The sequence below is a fragment of the Sordaria macrospora genome, chromosome 3, assembly GCF_033870435.1.
Source record: "Sordaria macrospora chromosome 3, complete sequence".
Lineage (NCBI taxonomy): Eukaryota > Fungi > Ascomycota > Sordariomycetes > Sordariales > Sordariaceae > Sordaria > Sordaria macrospora.
This window is the reverse complement of record NC_089373.1, coordinates 43,481-66,034: the sequence shown is the minus strand read 5'-3', so window position 1 is coordinate 66,034 and position 22,554 is coordinate 43,481. Positions and strand designations below refer to the sequence as shown.

Here is a 22,554-nt window from a genome sequence, read left to right as displayed (position 1 = left end):
ATTCTAACTCCAAGTGGCGCGTGGTGAGAGGACAAAAGCCGCTGGACGCTTAAGGGTAGACAATCGACGCAACATTAAAGGCCAGTTTGATGTTGCAGATTTGGATGCACATATTTTAGTTATCATTGCGGCCAGTCTCAAGTCTCTCATGTAAATAATGAACCGAATATCACTTGTTCTTATCATAATTCCTATGTCGTCATTGGGAACTGTCTTTGAACTATGGATCCCCTTGCATTCTGTCTCCTTGACCCCGCTTCATGAACAGGGCTCATCGCTGTTACTTTCGCCTTATCCGTGCCACGTTGTACTTAGGTGCTATGTGTCCCCGGGTCCCCGGACCCGGTATCGGGTTCGGGTTAATCTGCATGCTTTCGGCAAGGTCCCTTCAGCAATTGATTCTCTGTAGACGTACTCTAAAGGCATCCTCCTGCCGGTGTCACATCATTCCCACGCTTGCTTTGTCGACAACTAAGGTACCTAAGATTACGGTACATTTGCCGTTACTTGTTCATGACCGGCCACCTCATCCGCGTCAATTCATAGGTGTGCACGTACGTGAACGCAGTTATGTACAAGGATGGTCCGAGACGCTACGAGCATTTCCGTATCGCGGAGCAACGGGGTGGAGGCCGGGTAGGGCTGAATGCACACGCCCGGTCTGAGGTCAACTCTGTCAAACATTGCGACCGTCATCCGAAATGTCAGCTCCATACATTGTGGACTATTTACAGAAAAAGAAAGAGAGACTCGTTATCATATATTTGGCCTTTAAACGTGAGAGATCGACCAGCCCCAGTCGGTGTTATTGCCCAGCCGTGCACTAAGCATCCAATGGCTTCTGGCCGTACACCACACGGAAGACGAAGTACGGATGAAGGTCCATGTTCCTCAACTCACTCGTAAAATGCTGGGCATAGCTTCTGATCATCTCTGGAGTCCACCCCATCATCTTACCCCACATAAACTGGAGAGATCCTTCAAGATCCTGACAAATGGCGGCACGGAGGAAGAGACCAAGCTCCTTCAACTTGGGGTCCGTGGACCAGGGGGAAAGAGGGACCTGCACGTGCCCTGTTGTTAGAGTGTCTGGCGTAAACAGACGTTGGGAAGTGGAAGACTTACCTTATAATCCTTTACTACTGTGTTTACAAAACCAGCCTCCTTCATCCCATTCTCTATGAAGTTGTTGCTGAGCATATCAACTTCATACCCAACCTTCCTTCCAGCCGCGTGCCACATGGGCCCCCATTGGTGCACAGCACGAACAGCGCCATCTAGGGAACTATCGTCGCATTCGGTCACTCCGTTGAGATCCATATGTTCAATGTAACCGCCCGGCTTACAAACGCGGTAAGCCTCCCTATAAAAGGCAGGCCAATCCTTGCCGGTACAGGCTAGCCAACGGAGGTGGACGTAGTCGAAAAAACCGGACTTGTAGGTCCATTCCTTGTTGTAATCGTCAATTTCGAAACGGATATTGGGAGGGACCCAACCGGGTTGAATAGGTGAGATATCGGTACCCATAACGGTACAGTTAGGGAATTTATCGGCAAAATCGATGGCCCACAGTCCTGAATGTCGACGGGAGTTAGTATTTGAGGAAACAGTCGCCAAGACAGTGCAGAGAGTTGGCGTACCTGTGCCTGTGCCAAGATCAATGGCATTCTCAATCTTTTCTGGAAGAGGGGCATTATAAAGTGTGCCATCCAGACAAACAGTCATTGCATGATGGCTAGGCGGATTACACTTGGTCAGCTGTGAAATCGTTTATTGTGCGAAGGAAATTTCACTCACAAGATATCCAGCCCTTCATTCTGCTTATCGTCGTTAGGGCCCCTGCACGCAAGTTCGAAGAGCTCGTTAGCGTTGGCTGTTTCCTCTCACATGTGCGCTGCTTCCTCGTGTTTGCTCTTAATGGCGGCGTTGGGTCTGCGAAGGGCTTGTCATAGCGGGCCATCTCCTCAGCGGCGGGGTCCTCGGCGCAGGTCTGGAAAAAAGACACTCGACCGTGATGAAGCAACCGCCAAGGGTGCCGGAATCGACGCATAGGTTGGGCTTGGGCCGCTCGAGGAGCAGGATCCACCATAACGATGGGGGAAGAAAGAGAAATCTTACCAATACTCTCCATCGGTTACGCTATCGCTATGATATGTTCGGCCATTCAAGGTCCGGTAATGGAGGATACTCGAACTAATCGAGGCAGTTGAGCTCGCGGCATCACTTCCGATGGTTGAGTCCCCGTCATCTTCGTCATCTTGCAGAGGCCCCTGTGTTGCAAAGGAAGTAATGCGCATCTATGTCAGCAATCACTTCCAAATATGATTCTGACCAAGTGACTGGAAATGTGATAGGACCGTACCTGTTCAGCCCAGTAAACTCCAGAAAGAGGATCAGCCACTCCAGCACCAGGAGATGCAGGACCAGGAGTGGGTGACTTCGGTGCGGGCGTCTGGGCCTTCTTCGCCGGAGAACCCATGGTGGAATCGTGGATACCTTACGAGGTATGTTTTTCCTGAAGTCGAGGTTGGGTAGGTAAAGAGATGAATGGCCGAGAACATGAAGCATTGTGGAGATGCCAGAGTCGTCCGATTTATAGGATGAGGTACCCGTGCTGTCAAATGTGAGACGAAACCACCAACTTACCCCTTACCACTCAACTTCAATAGTGTAGTACTTGAAAAAGGAAGGACGCGTCCTGCACAGTGTGTGATATAACGGCGGCGGCTAACCAAAATGAGGATAATGGGGCCGATATGTGACTTCGCCGGCTAAATGGACTGTGTGGACTGAAGTTGACCAATGATGGAAACAATCGTGTCCGCGACTGCCAAATTTCGCCGTAATGAACATTGTGCAAAATCCTCCAGAAACCGCTCTCATATCCTGCTCTCTGTTTTGGCCAGAGAGACACTTTCAAACATCCTTGAGCTTATTCACGTTCAATGGAATCTTGGCAGGGCCGGGTAAGGCTGAAGGCATCCCCATGGTCTGGGATCTGCCCTGCTATACAACTGCGAGGGTCCCCCGAGGATTCAACCACCACGCATGTTGACATGGCGGTGCCAGACAGATCTCATCCACGTCCAGCTATCTATCCCACAAGTTTCTGAATAGAAAGATGCCATTTATTTCATCCGAAGCGCATGATGAATCATGTTCCATTCCAACAGCCCATTTTTGAAGAACAACTAGCTCCGGTTGGTCATCTTGCTCAGCCGGAGCTCAAAGCTCAAGCATCGTACGGCTTCTGCGCGTACACCATGCGGTACGGGAAGTACCCATGTATCTTCAGGTTCTTGATCTCGGCCTTGAGGTGAGCGTGACGAACCGTTACAAGCACAAGAGTATTATCGCTGGGATAGAACAATAGAGTAACGGAGTAGTAGCCGAAAGCTATTGCTTGCTGAAGATCCGGTAACAAGAGGCCTGGGGAGGCCTTCTTTTATATCGGCCTTCCTGGACCCGATATACTGGACCCGTGGACCCGGGACTTGGGGTCCTCCCTTCGGGTCCTCCCTTTGGGTCCTACCTAATTGGCCATCCAGTATAGCTTACATAGGATTCTCTGATTGGATCGTAACAGTGAGAACAGTAGGAGGAAATCTCCTCCTTAGTCCAACTCAAAACATTGCCGAAGATGAACTGGGTGGCGCCCTCGAGATCTTGATTCAAGACAGCGTAAAAGTAGAGACCGACATCTCTCAACTTCTTGTCTTTAGGCGATGGCGACAGAGGAACCTGGGTATTTTTTTTTGTTTGATCAGTCTTATGCCACATCTTTAAATGCATGTTCAAGCGGGTGACAGTAGGTGCCTGTTTTGCTGAATCTGTAATGGAACGGAACACTCACCGGGTAGGTCTTTTTCGAAATATTCACGAAGCCGGCCTCCTTCAAACCCTCTTCCTGAATATTCTGGTCGAAAGGTCGATCACTAGCACTTTTCAAGCCTTGTCTCACTCACAAGATATCCAGCAACTCGTTCTGCTTCTGATCATTGGGGTCCCTGGATCACATCGGTCGTTGGTTTTCAATGTCTTCTTCAAATTTCTAAGGTATCACTCACCAGTACGATGTATCGGTCACGGAATCACTGTAGTAAGTTCGGCCGTTGATGGTGCGATACTCGAGGATACTCGAGCTAATCGAAGCAGTCGAGTTCGCGGCATCGTTTCCCAATGTCGAATCCCAGTCGTTGTCCGCGTCATCCTCTTCTGGTAGATTCTGTAAGAGCAGATAAAATCTTGTGCATTAGCAACTCTGGCGCGACACTTGACTGGGAGGTGCAGCAAAGTCTCTTGGAACATCAAGTTGACCAACGATTCAGATACCAAGGCAGGCACGACGCACGAAAGGGCTCAAGGTGTTGATCATTTGCTGTGCCAATCAAATGTCCACCATCTGGCAGATACGTGCTTTTGACACATCTGCGTCGTGCCTGCCTACCTAAATAGATACCTGACATACTTTTTGGCACCCCGCATGCCTGCCTACCGGAAGGGATCCAATCTCAAACAGATGCTATGAAGAAAGACTTACCTGACCAGCTCAGTGGGTGCCAGGGAGGAGGCCAGTCGCGTCAGGCGCATTCTGGCCCAGGGCGCAGGTGTGGGTGATCTTGGTGCAGCCAATGATTGCCTCACAGCAGCGGTTGAGGAAGAAGGACCAGGGCCAGGGGTGGGTGATTTGGGTGCCACCGATGACCCTCTCACAGTAGCAGGGGAAGCAGAACCAGGCGTGGGTGATGTCTCTGCTCTCGTTGGCGAAGAAGCTGCCTCGGATTCCGGCGGCGACCTAGCACTGTCCGTCGGAGAACTCATGGTTGAATACCGTTTGCGAAGGCTTTTCTCTTACGGGAGCCAAGTCTGGGCAAAAAGGATGGAAAGTCCAATATATGATTCGGGTGGCAGAGTTGTCCAATTTATGTCAACTGCTCCCGAAAGACGTTACTACTGATTCGTCAGCGTTTATTTCCATCCCGGTAAGGAGGCTTTAGCTACGTAGTACCCGACTGGAGTCGCTTCCATCACATGTGTGGCACCTGCGGATCCAGTTGGTGTAACATCAACATCCCGAGTTTCATTGTCAGTTAGGAGGGGAGGAAGGTCTCAGCGATGAAAAGAAAAAAAGGGTTTCAACAAGACCACGTATATTAGCCTATGACAGGGAAAAGGGTTGAAGCTTGCTCCGACATGAATCCAACCGCACCTCAATCTTAACCATCCAACGGCTTCTGTGAGTACACCGAGCGGAAGGTCATATACCCATGATTGCTCGGATCCTTCAGTTCGGACTTCAAATGAGCAATATAGGTGGAAATCTCCTCCTTCTCCCAGCCCATTACATTACTGAACATGAACTGGCTCAAGCCCTCAAGATCTGTCGTCCAAGTTGCGTGGAAGTAAAGACCAACTTCCTTCATCTTCTTGTCACTGGACCAAGATGAGACCGGGATCTGGAAGAATAACTGGTCAGCTTTCATGTTTCCGGACCCAGTTTGGAAGAGTCTTGTAATAGGGATTGGCAAAACTTACGGGCAACTCCTTCTTCGTAATATTTACGAAACCAGCCTCCTTCATCCCGTTTTCCTGCAAATTAGCTGGAATAAGGTCGACCGGGTTTCCCATACGCCTTCCAGCTTCTTGCCAAATTTTACCCCACTGGTTTATGGCACTGTCATCGGTAACGGAATTGTCTTCGGAAAAGATGTCGCCAGAAGAGTCAACGTGTTCAATCCAGCCACCTGGTTTCAGGCACCGATAAGCCTCCTTATACACCGCAGTCCAGTCTTTAACAGAACCAGAAAGCCAGCGAATATGGACGAAATCGAAACGGTTGTCCTTATAGGTCCATTCCTTAGAAGCGTCATCAATTTCGAAGCGGAGGTTAGGAGGCACCCAGCTGGGTTGAATAGGTGAAATGTCTGTACCAGTTACACTGCAGTTGGGAAACTTGTCGGCCATGTCAATGGCCCACAATCCTATACTCGAATTAGCATCATACATCCACTAGAAAATATTGCTGGAAGATTATAGCAACTATGAGCGTATCTGTTCTGGCATTGGTGTCTGTGCAGTAACAGAACCCTTTTTGGGGTGGCAGAAAATAAAAGCTTTAGGTCGGGGATGGGGGAGCTTCGCTCTGCATTACTGCCGGAACGAACATGGCCTACATCAAGGGAACTTACCGGTGCCTGTGCCGATATCGAGGATGTTCTTTGGGTCTTCCGTAATAGGAGCCGAGTAAAGCTCGCCGTCCAAGAGAAGGGTGATCATGTGATGGCTGACGATGAAGCAGAAGCATGAGTACATCTATACAATGTGCGGTGTTTAATAATGGCGGGAATCATGGTGAACTCACAAGATATCCAATGTCTCATTTGCCTTCTCATCGTTGGGAGCCCTGCATGACAAGAGGCGCATTAACTCCATGAAATTTCAATGTGGCGGGAGCTTGGTTTTTATCAACATGTTCTCAGCAAGACTCACCAATACTCTCCGTCTGTCACACTGTCACTGTGATAGGTACGGCCATTAATCATCCGATACTTCAGGATGCTCGAACTGATCGATGCGGTAGAACTCTCGACATCGCTCCCCAGAGTTGAGTCCCAATCATTCTCTGGATTCTCCTCCGGAAGTCCCTGTAAGACGTAGGACAATTGCGTTAGGAAAACGTTGAAACAACTTGACTATCGACCCCTGGACCGGTCAAGATACGTACCACATCAGCCCAATGGGCTCCAGACAGAAGGCCAGGCACTGCAGTACCTGGAGACGCGGGACCAGGTGTAGGGGATTTTGCCGTGACCGGAGATGCAGGACCAGGCGTACATGACTGGGCCTTTTTCTTTAGCGAAACTGCCTCAGGTGCTGGCGACTGAGGCTTTTGCGGTGGGGAACTCATGGTCAAATTCGCGATGTCCTCAATCTGGAAGTTGAGAATGGGTCAGGAAGGTCGAACGGTTAACCTGCAATTCGGGTGCCAAAACCGTCCGCTTTATGGAAAGCTACAACTGCCAGATCAGTCGGCTCGTGACGGACAGTTCAACCCTAGCTTGTCTGTTAGCGTGGCAGGATCCCGGAACTCTCACTGGGCCAAACTACCGGAAACCACCAGGGTGACGAACAATACCCGGCTCAGACCGTTGCTAGTGTTCCACAAAAAAAACTAGAACTTCTGAACGGAATGCTGCCGTGTCAATGTGACAGCGGGTGCATGCTACCCCTCATGGAGCGGTCAACCGCTTCAATAGTCTCTAGGGCGGACGTTACTGCCAATCCGTCCATATGAGACGATAGGAAGCAATGATGGGGAAAATGCATGATTGGTGGCTGGAAGAAAACAAAGGCACATGTTGCCAATCCAGGTCCACTAGACATGGAGATTCAAGTTGGACTCGGGGCGCTCTTTCCACGTCACAAGCTCCCAAAAACCACAGGAGCGATGATTGAGAAACGATTGATTGGCGACTTGGTTGACAAGGAGGAACGGCGGGCTAGATCAGTATCAAATACCTTGCCTAGGTACTCGAGGATGGAAAGCCAGGGTGGGGTCTCTTTCCAGTGGGCTCCAGCGACCGGCCTGGGTCTTGCAGCTGGGTTGGCTCCGAAATTTGAAACTTGTCAACCCGAGTCTCAAGTGGAAAGCCCTACCCTCCTCTACCTGCCTTCCTTTCTTTCCTAGACATTGCACTTCCCTTTTTGTCCACAGAAAGAACCAGCTACTCCACTCCCTCCAGACTCCCGAAAAACAGCCAAGTGCCCTGGCTTAGTGAAAAAGCGTTTCTTGAGGTACTCGTCTGAGCTAGAAACGCCGCTTAAATCAAACACTGGTCACCAACAGGGGATGAAATGCTCGCCATCGAAGAGAAGGGTCGCCAAACGGTGACTGTTGAGAGGAGGAGTAAGCGGACGTTTTATACAATGGAAGAATATATAGTCAGCTTACAAGATGTCCAATATTTCATTAGCCTTGTCGTCGTTAGGTGCCCATTATTCTTCATCTGTTACGCTATCGTTGTGGTAGGTCCGACCCTTAATGGTGCGGTATTTGAGAATACTCGAACTAATCGAGGCAGTCGAGCTTTCGACATCGCTCCCTAGGGTTGAATCTGTGTCGTTATCGGGAAGTTGCTACCACAGGGAGAGTACGTGTGTTAGCAACCAGCTCATTGAATTGACCGAAAGTCACAAGATAAGTTATAAAGCAGAACGAACTTGATGACCCCAGTGAGCTCCAGGCAGAAGACCCTCCGTCTGAGGTGTCGAGGACGCAGGGCCAGGAGTAGGTGAGTTTCCTTCCCCCGTTGGAGAACTCATGGTCGGATACGCGGTGTCCTCTTCGGAAAGTGTCTGAGTAAGAAGATGAAGCAATGCAACTGAGTGGCACATCAGGTGCAAGAGCCGCACAATGTAAGGGAGTTGTCATACATACTGACCACTGAACCAAGCCGCCAAACGCCCAAACATTGAAGCTCCATCAAGGTGACAGAACAGATGACAGCTTTGTCCCCCCTATAGTTGACAGAAGAGCGACTGTACCACCCCCCTTCTTGCCTTAGGGGCAGTCCATTTATCCCTGAGCCATTTATTATTATCCTTCTCGCTATGTGCAAGGGTTTTGTGCCCTTTCGGAATTATCTCGACTCACTAAAGGCCGGCCACCTACACCAAAATCCACTCAGCGTGCATAAGATGCCAGCAGGGTCGCAGCACTATGCTGAGACCCGGCGCCATCTGACCAGTGAGAAGCAAAACCATTTGAACCCAATTGTCTGCCCATCATGAACTTCGCGAAATGCATGCTTTTGATGGCCAGTTGTTCATCGCTTGCCAACAGTGACCAGATTGGTTGCGGTAGCCGGAACCCAGCACAGGGCCGCGGTGCATACTGCATGAAAGAACGCCGACTACCCCTGCGATGCGGTTGACCCCGCTCGGGGCTTTACAGCACACTGGGAAAGTGTTCCGCAACACCCCCTGAAAGCCAGTTCTGACAACGGTTCCGACACGGGCAGTTGGCTGCACTAGCAACGCACCATTTCTTGTCTTCGTAGCCTCGGAGTCTTTTATTCTTATGCCTTTCACAGCCATGCTCGCAAGCATGAGATCCGTCTACGCTCTCTCCATGTCTATTCTCCAGCTTCGTAAAGTTGTCGATCATCATCAGAAAGCTGCCTGGGAGGTTGGCAAGGAACTGGCTATCACATGTTGCCACTTGGTCAACATGATAGTGCCGCGACGCACTGCAAACGGGTTGAAACGGTTCAAAGAATGTGAAAAGTCACACAGTTAAAAACTCTGACTTATGGAAGACGGAAGCTGGAACATCGTCCACTTTGTATCCTGAGAGGCCTGGCACAGGACAAAAATGGCATTACACTGGAGTCCATGCTATTTGGCCCATGTGCGGACAGGAGTGTAAAGAGCGTAGAGGGAGTGCCCGGGAATACCAAAGCGGCCTTCGTGGAACCACGCTCGTGGCTCTTGGATCATAATCACGTCCGCTCCAGCCTCAGGGCCGAGTGGCTTGAAATATTGTCTGTCCTACATATACTACCGTGGTTGGAAGAAGAAGAATGGGAGGGATTGGACTTGCAAGAGGCGGCATGGTGGGATCTTGGACAAAACGCTTTCATCATCAGCCTGAGCGACAGAATGCGACATCAAACTAGGTGTTCCTGATTGCGGGAATCTTTGGATCTCCAACGAGGTCAGCACTCTCTTTTATGCTCTTTCTTTGGTGGATGGATCGCCGTGCCCGACGATCTCGGAGGGTCGAGTACCTCTATGGTTGAAAGAAAACTTATCGGTCGACTACTCAACCGCAGATTTGTTGTTGTTGTTGTTATTTTTAACGTCTACTTCCGCCTCCCGTAGGGCATGAGACGTGCCGCACCGGTGAGTCTAGCATATAAAATTAAGAGCAATGCCCTAACTGTCCACCAAAACCATTAATCCGAGGGCAAACCGAGGCCTATTGCCAGTATAAATCATGTGTTGCCCATAGCGTAAACGCGGCCCAACACTTAAAATCGAATCGCCCAGTGGGCGAGCCGCCAGTATATGACGGAACCTGTAGCACAAAGGAAAAGGTAAAAGAAATGACGAAATCACTCCTCTCCGCTCTCGCTCTCGCTCTCCTCCTCCCACAAGGCCTCCTCCCGTCTCCTTGTACGGTGAACTAGCCTGTCCAAGTCCACCGTAATCCTCTCAATGTCGTGGCCATGGCCAACTTCCACCCCTCTACTCCATAAAAACCCCGTAAGGTTGTCAGCGGCGCCACCGCCGTCAGTGTGCTGTTGCCAGAGTGTCTGGCGCCATGCCTTTCTCGTGCAAGTCCACGAAAAGAAGTGCGAGGTCTGGATCCTAGCGATGAAGCGCTGCCAGTAAACTCCAATAGCAAGGGAGAGGTTCTCCCGCGTAGCCGCTTCGCCCGTGACCGGGGAAACTGCATATGCCTTTCTGCAGAAAAAGGGATGGAAGGGATTCTTCCAGCTTCCACAGAAGCATGTCAGCAGGGCATCCTCGTGCTCGAAGCGCTCGTGGTAGTCCTTGAGAACCGCCTCTGGGTCTGTCGTCGCTGTGACGAGAAGTTCGCTATCGATACTATCTACTCTGTCGAAGCCACGAGTTCAGCAAGTGCTCATCTCGAGAAAAAGCACAAGATCGTCGCCCTGAGCAAGCAAGTCGACAGCTCAGAGTCGGAACCGCTATACCGTCCGTCGAAAAGGCCGCGATATGCGCAGGTGCCACAAGTCCGGGAGATCCAGGAGCTTCTCATCGGCCACATCGTGAATGCCAGTCAGCCCTTTGGAATCTATACCGAGAGATATATCGCCGAGGTCTTCCGCCACTTCGATACTTCCCTTGCCTCCCAGATCCCCTGGTCTTGTTGAAGTCAGCGTCGCCAGCTGGAGACCATATACGAACAGAAGAGAGATGCTGTCAAGGCATCATTGAAGGCCGCTGCCTCGAGGATCCATCTTGCCTTTGATCTTTGGACGTCATCCAACAACTATGCGATCATGGCAGTGCCCAGCCACTTCCTCGACAGCAAAGGGATCCAGCAGCAACGTCTCCTTGCTCTGACGCGGCAGAGCGGCGCCCATTCTGGCGATAACCTCGCGACTACGCTGCTCCGGGTTGTGAAGGAGTGGGAGATCCAAGACCGTATTGGGACGCTTGTTTCCGATAACGCCTCGAGCAACGACACCTGCACTACTGCCTTCTTCCGCCAGATCAACCCCGTCTTTACTAAGACCGATATGATAGAGCGGCGTATGCGTTGCTACGGCCACATCCTTAATCTAGTGGGCAAGGCCTTCCTTCACGGCGAGGACTACGAGACATTTGAGGAGGAATCTCAACGGCAGAACTCCTCTGATACTCTCCCGGCTGATCTGCGATTATGGAGGCAGCAAGGCCCTGTTAGCAAACTCCGGAAGATCATCAAGTTCATCAGATCATCGCCCCAGCGCAGCGAATCTTTCAAGATCCTAGCCCAGGAAACTGACAATCAAGACGACTGGCTGCTCCATGAAGAATCAACAGCCGAGTTACAGCTCACTCTCAGCAACGACACGCGATGGAACTCCACGTACCTTATGATCGACAGAGCTATCAAGAAGAAGAATCACATCCAGTCTTTCCTTGTACAGTTCCAACTCTCTGAAGGCGAGGGATACGGGATTTCTGCCCAAGACTTTCTTACTGCCGAGGACTGGCGACTGCTTGCTGAGCTGAAGGCGGTAATCGAGCCTCTTTACTTCCAGACCATGAGATGCCAAGGCTGGGGCGAGAAGGGCTCTTTCGGCTATCTCTGGGAGGCCCTTTCTGGGATGGAGTTTCTCCTGGAAAAGTTAGAGGACTGGAAGCTCTTCTTCGATGAGCCAGGAGACGATGCTACTACCCAGAGCCAGGTTCATCTACCTTGTCGAGCTCTACGCAATGGACGCATACGAGGAAATCAGTCCGCTCGTGTACGATCTCCCGAGTTGAATACGCAGGCCTTGCCTCTCCACGTTCAAGAAGAATTCTCCCTCGGCCCTCCAAGCGTAGCGGCGCGCCTGAACGTTCTCTCTAGCGATTCGCGAGGCTACCTTCGTCTCTCTATCACAAACGCGTGGCAGAAGCTCAACGAGTACTACACGAAGCTTGGAGAGTCTCCCCTCTTTGCAGCAGCAATCATTTTACATCCAGGGCGCAGTCTGCGTTGGCTTGAGACTCGCTGGAATACGGGCGATCAGCTTGCGTGGCTTCGAGATGCCAAGGAAGGTCTCGAGGGATACTGGACAGCGTGGTATCGCGATCAAGCGAACAACCAGTCTCCTCCTCGTTCGGAGAGCCGCCCACAAAAGCTACGAGCTGAGCGGGAAGATAGCGAATATGGCCAGTGGCTCGGCACCGATCTTATACGCCTGCGAAATGGAGCCTCGGATGCGACAGAACTGGAGCGGTATCTACGCCTGGAGCTGCCTATCGAAATCGATAATCCCATAACGTGGTGGATGGATCGCCGGCAGCAGTTCCCGACCTTGAGTACGCTGGCGCTAGACCTCTTCTCGATCCCGGCAATGGCGGCAGACTGCGAGAGAGCCTTCAGCCTGGCGAAGCTAACTCTTACTACCCAGAGACTCGCAATGAATCCAGAGACCCTCGAGATGGTTCAATGTTTGAAGAACTGGCTTCGCCGTGATGCAATTAACCTTGGAGGCATTTATTTCACGCCAGTAACGTCTGCCGATGACGGCGCCGATCTCTAACGTCTGTCAGCGAGAGTGACATAACAGGCGCCAGTTACAGAGAGATAACACGCGGTAGAGCTGCTAGCAGGCCTCAAAATCGTCTCAAGTATGTCAATCAAGTCAATTAATTCAATCAATTCAATCATCGTCTTCAGTATATTCAAATAACTCAAGTTTCACTGTGAAAATTGCCTTGATTGAATTGTGGTGAGCGCTGGCCGCCAGCGGTGGTTGGGGGGCCCCAGAGGGCGAAGGCGTAGACATTTTGATGTTGTGATGTTTGGATATCGACCGTGAAAACGGCGATTTAGGTGGTGTTAGTGATTTTGAACCTTTTTGGGTAGGGCTGATGACAACGAAGTATTGATATTATAATGGGGTCCGCCCTTGTTGCTTCGCAGATGTATAGTAGTATTAGATATTCATAATGACGAGAAAGCGTGTGACCAGAAGGGACGGCGGCCGTCCTCAACCTGAAGAAGGTATAGTGCTTACTGCTCCATTCCTAACACGCCCTTCAGCGCGGCTGTGCCACCTCTTGGCTGCGATATATGCCAGGGGTTCTTACGCAACTCCTCACTCGCGACTTAGGTTATATATCGCAACCTCTTCACGGGCGGTAGGACTGCCTATCATCATCAACTTCTGGGCTCTGCAAAAGTTCAGCAGCAACACCCCACAAAAACGACCAAAATGGAAGGCGACGCAATCATCACCGTCCCCTTACTCCAGCAGAAAGCCGCAGAGGAAGAAGAACAGCAGACCATCACCACCAAGAAACCGGAGCCACAACCCCGAATTACGAAAGTCAACACCCCGGATGACCTCTACGCCGCCCTCCCCCTTCCACCAACAAACCCACGCTGCATCCGCGTCCTCGACCTCGACCCTCTTCCTCAACCACAATCTCAAGTAATAGATACCGATGGGATCCCGCCCAAATTAACCAGTCGTTTGAGGGTAGTTAACCTCTCCGACTCGCCTCCGCCAGTCTTTACAGCGCTTTCTTATGTCTGGGGCGCTTCTTCGCCTTCCTCTCCTTCACCATACCGCATTGGCATCAGTCTTGACACCACTACCTCATCTACATCTCCCTCTCCCTCTCCCGCCACCACTACCACCTCTACCACCTCTACCACCTCTACCACCTCTACCACCTCTACCACCTCTACCACCTCTACCACCTCTACCACCACCACCGATCCCATTGCCTGCCCTCAACCTCAACCTCAATCGCAACCTTAGTCACAACCTCATCAATGTTGGAAACAAGTCTATGAACTAGACCTAACGCCAAACTGCCACTCCGCCCTCTCCCACTTACTCCTCTCTCAATTCTGTCCTTCCCCTTCCCCCTCCCCTCTCACAGGTACCCAGGGGTTAACAATCTGGGTAGACGCCCTCTGCATCAACCAATCCCCCTCCCCCCTCAACAACGAGAAATCCATTCAGATCCCGCTGATGGAAGAGATTTACATGCTGGCCTCTTGTGTCTACGTCTGGTTGGGTGAGGGAGATGATGAATCTGACAAAATAATGAGATACATAAAAATGAGGGCGTGTTTGTTTAGACGGTTGCCGTTGGGGGTTGCGGCTGCTGTGAGGGGGGAGGAAAGGGAAAAGAGGGAGGGGGAGTTGGTGAGGAGGTGTTGGAAAGACTTTGATCGTGGGTAACAAGGATTGGTAAACGTGTGAGAGATTGGATAAAATGCTAATAGGGGTTGTGAAAACAGATAGGATACGAGTGCGCCGACCTAGATTGGGAGGGTTACGGGTGCATACCGTTGCGTTGCAAGTTTTTGGTTCGTGGATGAGACGGTATCCCACCTCTAGGGTTGGAAACTTCCTGGCGTGGCAAAAGGCGAGATCGAGTACGGAGGTTGCAAGTTTTGATGCCGTGCTTGGTCGGGGGTGGATTGGAAGGGCGTGGACGTTCCAGGAGATTATCCTGGCTAGCAACCCGGTTATTGTGTGCGGGAATCACTCACTGACGTGGGATGAGCTGGTGTCGACTATTTACACGCATCGGGATTATGAGCACACGGCGCCGAACTCGGAGACTTCGCCTGCGCTGTTGGAGCACTGGCTTTCGATTGTTGAGCTGTGGTTGAGTCTCCCGAGACCTTATCATGCGTATAATATGCCAGTGGAGAGGAAGAAGGGGAAGAATGTACCGGAGAAAGAGGAAGCTGTTGAACTATTACAACACAAACAACAGCTTGCTCCCTCGTTCCGCGAACACCTCGATCATCTTCGGAAGACCAAAAACTACTCCCCCTGGCAACTGCGTGTCCTTCACGCCCTTTTCACGCTGGCACTCATCATTCTCATCTTTGCTCCCTATGGCTACTTGACCTACTTATCTGGAACCAGCATCGCCCCCCGTATCAGCGCCGTCCTCCCAGGTAACCATTGGCGCGCAGTTCTCGGGAAAGTCTTCATCTGGATCTCGTACGTGTTAGCCTGGCTCCTCGTCAGCTGGGGCACCTACAGTCTGTTTGGCAACTTCTTTAACCTCCTCGACATCACCTTCTTTGGCCGCGGTGCCCTGCGCGAGTTCCCCAATATCCGGTTTCCGCAGCTGAACCCGGGAAACCCGCAAGAGCTCCTATGGCGTGGTATGCTAATTGCGCTGCGCGAACGGAAATGTTATGATCCGCATGATAAGGCATTTTCTCTCTTTGGCGTGCTGAAAGTGTGCGGCGCCCAGCTGTCGATGCCAGGAGGGGTGCCGGATTACAAGCTCCCGGTTGACGAGACGTATCGGATCCTGTGGAAGGATTTCTTTACGTGGCAGCCGAGGGGATTGGGAGTGCTGATCTTTGCTGGGACAAAGTTTCCTTGGTATCATGGCCAGCCGGAAGGTGCTCCGACGGTGGGAGCGTCGTGGGCTCTACCTTGGGGGTTTGACATGAATCAGGGGCCGCAGTGGCTGGTTAACAGGTGCGGATATGCATTTGATGCGTATTATGATCGGTATGTGGAGGCTGGGCCGCTGGGTGTCGAGCTACTGGGACCGAGCCATACGAGACTCAAACTCAAGGGTCAGCGGATTGGAACTGTTATTTTTGGAACTCAGTTCAGGTGGATGGAGCCTCTCGATAACTTACGGCTGGAGACCCTGGCACAGGGCGGTGACATGTCCCGTCTTGTGAAGCTCTGGAAGTGGCGACGCGTTCTGCGAGAGATGAACGTTGACCAGGAAGAGGCTTGGGCGAGCTTGTTGAGCGACCTGCTTGCCCGTCGGTTCAAGTTCAGGGAGTTTCGGGAGCTGTGTGAAATTTTGGATCAATACCAAGATCTGATGCCACCGTCTTCGTTGAACTCCGAATCGGTGGTGTCATCTGGACAGGATGGCGAAGGAGGAACAACCGCAGAGGGACAGGACAATGAGGAAAGCTGGACCGAGTTGCTGCACGATGTCAAGGCGTACCTCGACCCTTGCCTGCAGATGCTGCTGAATGAAGACAGAGGGGTCTTTATCGCTTCAACAGAGGCAAATGGTGGCAAACCTACCTCGACAAGTGATTCGGAAGGAGTCACTACACCCATATCAAGCGGCACGGCAGGTACAGGACCCGTCGATATTCGGATTGGAGACGTCGTCTTTGTTCTCGCTGGTGTTCCAGTGCCGATTGTGTTGCGCCCTGTGCCCTTACCTGGCAGTGCGCAAACTGGAGAACAGGAGGAAGTTGTTTATCGAATCGTCGGCCAAGCAATAATCCCTCGTATTGTGTCCGGTGGTCCAAAGGCACTGATGGACGGTAATACTGATCAAATTCTGGTCCCATTGCCGGGAGAAGGCGAGGTCTTCGAAGGGGAAAATCTTGAGGATGTGATGATCGTTTGAGTTTGAGAGCAAGCTTTGTTCAAGAAAGAGGCAAGAGCAAGAGAGGGACGCATTATGATGGAAAAATTCGGCAGTTTGCGGGAAGGTGGATTGGAGGTTGTAGTTCCTTCCCTTTCTGTCCATTGTTTCTGAGGTAGAGAAGCCCAGGAAGGTTCGAAGATGTCGTGCCTGCCTCTCCTATCTCTTCCGCTTCAGACACATTTGATTCAACAAAGCCAAGGATCGGAATCATCGGATATGTCTTGTTTCTTCCTCCTCTTCATCTTTTTGCTTCGTATCTCCATTGTCTTTCCGCATCATCATCAAAGACCAGACACTCAGCCTATCACGCAAAATGACAGATCTTCCAAAGAAGCCACGCCCCACCTATACCGGCCAAAGGCGGCTGACAATGGAAGAAAGAATCAAACAGATGTCGAAGGAGGAAATTGCGGAGCACTTCAAGGACATCGACGAGATCATTGAGGAGTCAGAGAAGTTTGCTGCCGCGCCCAAAGAAGTACGTGTTCTCCTGTCGCTCAACTACAAAAATGCCCCAACCACTTTCGCCTCTTCACCTTTCGATTGTCAACTGACCGAGGCTTCCGTACTTTAAGAAGAATGACGGTGCCGGTGCTGGTTCATCTTCCGGCTTCAATCCCAACAAGGTGACGAAACCTAGGGCTAAAAAGCCACGGAGGATGTCACACGGACATTTGCCCATAGTTCTGGGTTAGGGTTGCCGAGGCTTAGCAGAGTCTCAATGCCTGACATCAGCCTCATGAATGCCCGGTGGCCGCAGGCCGCGAGGCTCAACCTCGCTTTGGCCAGACTCTCAGCTACCAGCATCGCTCACCCAAGCCCCTCTCGACGCCTTCAGGCTAGCGAGCCAACCATCGAACTGCCGACGACGCTAGTAAGCGAGATGAGGCAATCCCCAGTCATCACAGAAGCGATCACAGCAACCAAGCAAGGATTAGAGCGACCGAACGAGGATCGGCGCCAGAAGAAGGAAGTAGAATGGTTGAAGGCACTCAGGAAGATCCACATGTATGAAGATCGCTAGATAGATACCCTGAGGCCTCAAGCAACAAGGCTTGGTACGTACCTTAGTACGCACCAAACCTCTTTGGCATAAGAAGGCCTTGAAGCCCGGCCTGGATGAAAAGGCTTCAGAGGATTCAACAAGGCCTTCGGGACTAAAGTAGTTTATCAGCGGAATTGAACTACTGTTCCAAGCCCAGAACACTGCCCTTGTCACATTAGGCAACAAGGCTCGGTACGCACCTCAGTACGTACCACGCCTCTTTGGCATAAGAAGACCTTGAAACCCAACTTTTGGTTGAAGGTTGAAAGGATCAACAAGGCCTTCGAGACCAAAGTAGTTTATTAGCTAAATTGAACTACTATTCCAAGCCCAGAACACTGCCCTTTTCACACCGTGTGACATATGATCTTAGCACAGCATCTGCAGCACCTTTTGCATGGGCGGCAAAGGTTAAAGTGAACGCGCAAATATTTGTGCTGGGTGTTAGGAAAATACAATGCGGACTCATAAGAAATGAAACCAACAAGTGTGTTTTAGAAAGAGATCAGGAAAAAAAGAAGAAAAAAGACATACAACACCAGGGATTCGCTGGTCGTCACCGACCCAACTACTAGTCTGGCCCTCATTGGCTTGTCTATAGGAGAGCGGACGGGATCCCGAGTTTTCCAGTGGGTATGGTCGTATGTAATTATCATGAGCTGTCGGAGGCATTAAGTAGGTATTTCCACGGCCGCTGCAGATGCTGAGTGAAGGAAGGACTCGGTAGGTACCTTTTTTTTGTTGTTGTTATTTTTAACGTCTACTTCCGCCTCCCGTAGGATATGAGACGTGCCGCACCAGTGAGTCTAGCATATAAAATTAAGAGCAATGCCCTAACTGTCCACCAAAACGATTAATCCTAGGGCAAACCGAGGCCTATTGCCAGTATAAATCATGTGTTGCCCATAGCGTAAACGCGGCCCAACACTTATAACAAGACGTCAAGGTGTTGGACCGCGTTGAACCGTGTAGCCACGCGATCCAACGACGTTTCCATGGACGTTTCTCTGAAGGCCCTCGCCCTCTCAAACGTTACACTATGTCGTAGAGTGGGGAACAGACCGCAATTTGGCCACCAAACAATGGGTATGTGAAAAGGGCAGTGTTCTGGGCTTGGAACAGTAGTTCAATTCCGCTGATAAACTACTTTGGTCTCGAAGGCCTTGTTGAATCCTTTCAAGCCTTTCATCCAGGCTGGACTTCCTGGCCTTCTTATGCCAAAGCCTTCCTTCCTTCTAATAGGTACGTACATCTCCCTATCGGCCTAATCTGGCCGCAAAGCTACAATGCATCTATCTAGTATGCACTATTGTGCTTACACACTCAGCTCATCTTCCTCCTGCAACAAAAACCCTTGGCGCCAAGTGTTAGTGCTAACTCTTGGTTGCCCGCAAAATCACTAACACCACCTAAATCGCCGTTTTCACGGTCGATATCCAAACATTCACAACATCAAAATGTCTACGCCTTCGCCCTCTGGGGCCCCCCAACCACCGCTGCCGGCTATAATACCGGTTACACCTCTGCCGGACTCCATTTTCGTCCTGCCCCCGCCCTCCACGACGGCGCAGTCGGCCAAGAGAGCCCGAACTGCGGATGAGGAAGCCCGTCCTGCCCACGCCACCACCGCCACCTCTGCTGCTTCCGGCCCCATCACGTCTTTCGCTGAGACCCTCATCTCTGAAGCTCTCGCCAAAGCGGAGGTCTATCGCTCCTTCGCCGCCTTTCTTGACACCGAACTCGCCCGCTTCTCCGCCGTCTCGCCCGCTCACGCACGTGAAGCTGACCATCTCGCACGGACCATCACCGCCGCTCTACAGAAAAACTCTGCCTCACCTCCCTCGCCCACCCCGGTTACGTCTGCCCCAGCCGCCAAAAAGGCCTCCACTCCCTCTGCCAGCAAGGGAAAGGGACCAATCTCCTACGCAGAAGCTGCCGCCCGTGGCACAGATTCCACCTCCGCCTCCCGCTCCGCTTTGAACTCCCAATCCAGCCTCACCCGTAAGGCTGCCGTACCCCAAAGTGACGGCCCCGTCTTTCTTCGACTTGATAGGGACTCCCCTTACGTCAACACAGATGCCTTTGCTATTCGCAAAGAAGTGCAAACATCCCTCCGCCTCGCCCCCGCCGACATCCCTGGCTGCCACAAGGTCCCTACTGGTTTTGCCCTCGTGCCCAAGGATGACGCTGTCCGACAGACCCTCATGGCCCATAAGGACGAGATTAGTGCCCATTTTGGTTGCGTCCAAGTCGAAGTGCCCAAGAAATGGGTCACCTATGCCGTCCCGAATGTGCCTATGACCATGCGATTCGGTATGGTCCCCGTCGACACCACCACCGCTATCAAGGACGAGGTTCTCGTCCAAACCGGCCAAGAGCCTGTCGCCCTCCGTCCCTCCCAGTCTTATCACCCTGGCGAGGCCTATGCTACCTGGCTTATCTCCTTTGAAAGGCCTGTCTCTCCCTTCCGCCTCTTCGACGTTAGCAACGTCAGCCGCCTCGTCCAGAAACGCCGCCCACTGGACCAATGCACCGAATGCTTTGGGTGGCATGGACGTAGAGGGTGCGCTCGCGCTGCTAAATGCCCACAATGCGGACGTACTGCTCACGGAGAATGTGACCGTCACACTCAATGCGCCAACTGCTGTGGTCCTTTTGAGTCCACCCACGTCGAGTGTCCTATGCGCCCGAGACGCCAAAGAGACACCATCATCCGCCCAACACCTCATCAGCAGCGAGAGATTCGCCAGAAAGGTGGCACTCTCTTCACCGAGAAATACAACCGCGCCGCCCCCCCCCAACAACCAGGAAAATACCCCCACGTCTCCCGACGAGCTGTCCAAATCCAACAGCTCTGACCAAAGCCAGCCCCCAGCTGATGAGGACATGATAGTAGTCCAGTTGAGCGAGTACGCCTCCTCGGATAACGCAGTCCGTCGTTCTAGCCGCCACAAAACGCCCTCCAAGAGGGCCGACGGCCAATGAGTAGACACTCAACCCCCTCTCGTGATAGCCTGAACAATTCCAGACTGCGTGTCCTTCAGGCTAATGTAGCACGAGCACGCGACACGCACGAAATTGCCCTCCAAGCTGCTAGTTGTTACGATCCAATAAGGGATCACTTATGTAATTAGCTACATAAACCAATAAGGAGGGCGCCGCCGGAGCGGCGCAGCGGCGCACCATAGAGGACCCTTATATAAAGAAGTCTCCCAGACCTCTTATATAGGGCTCCTCAGCAAGCAATAGCTATCACAACTTACCAGTACCTTTTGGCTACTACTCCGTTACTCTATTGTTCTATTCCAGCGATAATACTCCTGTGCTTGTAACGGTTCGTCACACTAGTGAGGCTGGAGCGGACGTGATTATGATCCAAGAGCCACGAGTGTGGTTCCACGAGGGCCGCTTTGGTATTCCCGGGCACTCCCTCTACGCTCTTTACACACCTGTCCGCACATGGACAAGTGAGACTACTACCCACCCACGCGTCGCCACGTACGTTCGTAGGGAAATGGCAGCAGGAGGGTTCACTCTCGGCCATACCAGAGATCTGCTATGGGTAGAGACGCAGGGTGTCACTTTCGTTAACATTTACCGCCGGTCAAACGATACTTCGGCCCTCGAGCTACTGCAAAATTGGCAACCAACGACAAGGACACTCCTCGCTGGCGACTTCAATGCCAAACACCACTCCTGGCAACCTGGCGCGGAAACATCAGAGAGTGCCACGCGAATTGTGGACTACGTTACAGAGCATGGCCTGGATTTGCTGACGGCCCCTGGTGTTCCTACCCACAACTGCGGTAATACTATCGACCTTACCTTCTCGAACATACCACTCTGCTCAACAAGAATTGCCCCAGAGGCGGACTGCGGCTCTGACCACCAAGTCTGCATTACGGACATTCCTATCCAACCGGTAGAGCCTCCTCGCCGTCGACTGGTCCTTCGTGAAGACCCAGAGGCTATTAAACTATTTGCCGAAAACGTCTCGTTTCTCATGGGTCTGGTCCCGCTCCTCCCTCCAGGCGAGAACTCCCCGGAAAGGCTCGACGAGCTCGCCGAGGCCCTCTGCAACGTCCTTACAGAGGCCCTCCAAATCTCTTGCAGGCCATCAAGACCTGAGAAAAACGCAAAGTGGTGGAATAAAACGTGCGCGCAGGCCTCCAGAATGTTCCGCAACTATCGGCACAACAATCCGAATCCCATCCCCCAGCGGATAGAAGCTCTTCGGCAGGAGTTTAAGAGGATAGTCAGAGAAGCAAAGCAGCTGTTCTTCGATGACCTTATCACGAAAGCGCGAGACGACAAGGACATTTTTCGGATCGTGGCGTGGCACAAACCCCGCGACCGGATGGAGGCCCCCCCACTAGTCATCAATGGGCAGACCGTGATCGAGCCAGAAGCCAAGGCGGAGGCGCTCCGCACGGCCCTTCTAGAAAGGAACAGCGAAGAGGAAGACCTCGAAACTGGCTGGGTACCCACGGTACCACGCCGTCGCCTACCCTGGTCGTCCGTCGTACACGCGGATGAAGTCTACAAAACACTTTGCGGTTCTGGCAACACGTCCCCAGGCACCGACGGTATTACCGTCCGTATGTTGAAAGCGTCCTGGGAAGCGATCAAGACCCTGTCCTGCGGCTCTATCAGGGCTGCGTCGCTACCGGCTACCATCCCCACGTCTTCCGACAGGCGGAAGTGGTTATGATACCGAAACCTGGGAAAGACCAAACGACGGCCAAAGGATGGCGGCCCATCTCACTCCTGTCCTGCCTTGGAAAAGGCATCGAACGCCTTATTGGCAGGCGGATTGCTTGGACGGCCATTTCTAACGGGGTCTTGAATCCCCAGCAGGCTGGCGCCCTTCCAAGGCGTTCGGCCGTTGA

General features: G+C 52.0%; 9 protein-coding genes across 9 annotated transcripts; 5 read left to right on the top strand and 4 right to left on the bottom strand.

Moving 5' to 3' along the window:
• Positions 1 to 381: 381 nt before the first annotated feature.
• On the bottom strand, positions 382 to 2,553 carry SMAC4_09840 (uncharacterized protein). The gene is made up of 6 exons (XM_066091020.1): positions 2,363 to 2,553; positions 2,119 to 2,270; positions 1,798 to 1,839; positions 1,126 to 1,735; positions 555 to 1,063; positions 382 to 480 (listed from the first exon to the last, which is right to left on the bottom strand). Exons 1-5 carry the CDS (start codon positions 2,477 to 2,479, stop codon positions 824 to 826), a joined length of 1,161 nt encoding a protein of 386 aa, XP_065946344.1. The 5' UTR covers positions 2,480 to 2,553; the 3' UTR covers positions 382 to 480; positions 555 to 823.
• A 1,530-nt stretch (positions 2,554 to 4,083) lies between these two features.
• SMAC4_13422 (uncharacterized protein) lies at positions 4,084 to 4,590 on the bottom strand (the record flags this gene model as incomplete). Its single annotated transcript, XM_066091403.1, has 2 exons — positions 4,084 to 4,225; positions 4,541 to 4,590. 2 exons carry the CDS (start codon positions 4,588 to 4,590, stop codon positions 4,084 to 4,086), a joined length of 192 nt encoding a protein of 63 aa, XP_065946343.1.
• A 569-nt stretch (positions 4,591 to 5,159) lies between these two features.
• Positions 5,160 to 6,963, bottom strand: SMAC4_09998 (uncharacterized protein). Its single transcript, XM_066091033.1, has 6 exons — positions 6,725 to 6,963; positions 6,490 to 6,644; positions 6,362 to 6,403; positions 6,189 to 6,283; positions 5,536 to 5,981; positions 5,160 to 5,456 (listed from the first exon to the last, which is right to left on the bottom strand). The coding sequence occupies exons 1-6, from the start codon at positions 6,905 to 6,907 to the stop codon at positions 5,217 to 5,219; spliced, it is 1,161 nt and encodes a 386-aa protein (XP_065946342.1). The 5' UTR covers positions 6,908 to 6,963; the 3' UTR covers positions 5,160 to 5,216.
• Positions 6,964 to 7,995: 1,032 nt separating this feature from the next.
• SMAC4_13421 (uncharacterized protein) lies at positions 7,996 to 8,322 on the bottom strand (the record flags this gene model as incomplete). The annotated part of the gene is made up of 2 exons (XM_066091402.1): positions 7,996 to 8,136; positions 8,221 to 8,322. 2 exons carry the CDS (start codon positions 8,320 to 8,322, stop codon positions 7,996 to 7,998), a joined length of 243 nt encoding a protein of 80 aa, XP_065946341.1.
• A 2,159-nt stretch (positions 8,323 to 10,481) lies between these two features.
• SMAC4_09680 (uncharacterized protein) lies at positions 10,482 to 12,801 on the top strand. Its single transcript, XM_066090998.1, has one exon. The coding sequence runs from the start codon at positions 11,031 to 11,033 to the stop codon at positions 12,765 to 12,767; it is 1,737 nt and encodes a 578-aa protein (XP_065946340.1). The 5' UTR covers positions 10,482 to 11,030; the 3' UTR covers positions 12,768 to 12,801.
• Positions 12,802 to 13,378: 577 nt separating this feature from the next.
• On the top strand, positions 13,379 to 13,994 carry SMAC4_09679 (uncharacterized protein; the record flags this gene model as incomplete). Its single annotated transcript, XM_003342535.2, has 1 exon — positions 13,379 to 13,994. The coding sequence occupies exon 1, from the start codon at positions 13,443 to 13,445 to the stop codon at positions 13,992 to 13,994; it is 552 nt and encodes a 183-aa protein (XP_003342583.1). The 5' UTR covers positions 13,379 to 13,442.
• A 306-nt stretch (positions 13,995 to 14,300) lies between these two features.
• On the top strand, positions 14,301 to 16,705 carry SMAC4_09678 (uncharacterized protein). The gene is made up of 2 exons (XM_003342534.2): positions 14,301 to 14,387; positions 14,483 to 16,705. Exon 2 carries the CDS (start codon positions 14,560 to 14,562, stop codon positions 16,597 to 16,599), a length of 2,040 nt encoding a protein of 679 aa, XP_003342582.2. The 5' UTR covers positions 14,301 to 14,387; positions 14,483 to 14,559; the 3' UTR covers positions 16,600 to 16,705.
• Positions 16,706 to 19,122: 2,417 nt separating this feature from the next.
• SMAC4_13420 (uncharacterized protein) lies at positions 19,123 to 20,523 on the top strand (the record flags this gene model as incomplete). Its single annotated transcript, XM_066091401.1, has 1 exon — positions 19,123 to 20,523. One exon carries the CDS (start codon positions 19,123 to 19,125, stop codon positions 20,521 to 20,523), a length of 1,401 nt encoding a protein of 466 aa, XP_065946339.1.
• A 1,316-nt stretch (positions 20,524 to 21,839) lies between these two features.
• Positions 21,840 to 22,376, top strand: SMAC4_13419 (uncharacterized protein; the record flags this gene model as incomplete). The annotated part of the gene is made up of 1 exon (XM_066091400.1): positions 21,840 to 22,376. The coding sequence occupies one exon, from the start codon at positions 21,840 to 21,842 to the stop codon at positions 22,374 to 22,376; it is 537 nt and encodes a 178-aa protein (XP_065946338.1).
• Between the last annotated feature and the right edge of the window lie 178 nt (positions 22,377 to 22,554).

Excerpts from the sequence above, each read along its gene's own strand:
- SMAC4_09678 (XM_003342534.2), top strand. The coding sequence starts at position 14,560 with ATGAGACGGTATCCCACCTCTAGGGTTGGAAACTTCCTGGCGTGGCAA.
- SMAC4_09840 (XM_066091020.1), bottom strand. The coding sequence starts at position 2,479 with ATGGGTTCTCCGGCGAAGAAGGCCCAGACGCCCGCACCGAAGTCACCC. Across the intron at positions 1,736-1,797 it reads AATGAAGGGCTGGATATCTT|CCATCATGCAATGACTGTTT; the intron begins GTGAGTGAAATT and ends TAATCCGCCTAG. Across the intron at positions 1,064-1,125 it reads CAGTAGTAAAGGATTATAAG|GTCCCTCTTTCCCCCTGGTC; the intron begins GTAAGTCTTCCA and ends GGGCACGTGCAG.
- SMAC4_09680 (XM_066090998.1), top strand. The coding sequence starts at position 11,031 with ATGGCAGTGCCCAGCCACTTCCTCGACAGCAAAGGGATCCAGCAGCAA.
- SMAC4_09998 (XM_066091033.1), bottom strand. The coding sequence starts at position 6,907 with ATGAGTTCCCCACCGCAAAAGCCTCAGTCGCCAGCACCTGAGGCAGTT. Across the intron at positions 5,982-6,188 it reads CGATATCGGCACAGGCACCG|GATTGTGGGCCATTGACATG; the intron begins GTAAGTTCCCTT and ends ATTCGAGTATAG. Across the intron at positions 5,457-5,535 it reads TTACGAAGAAGGAGTTGCCC|ATCCCGGTCTCATCTTGGTC; the intron begins GTAAGTTTTGCC and ends TTATTCTTCCAG.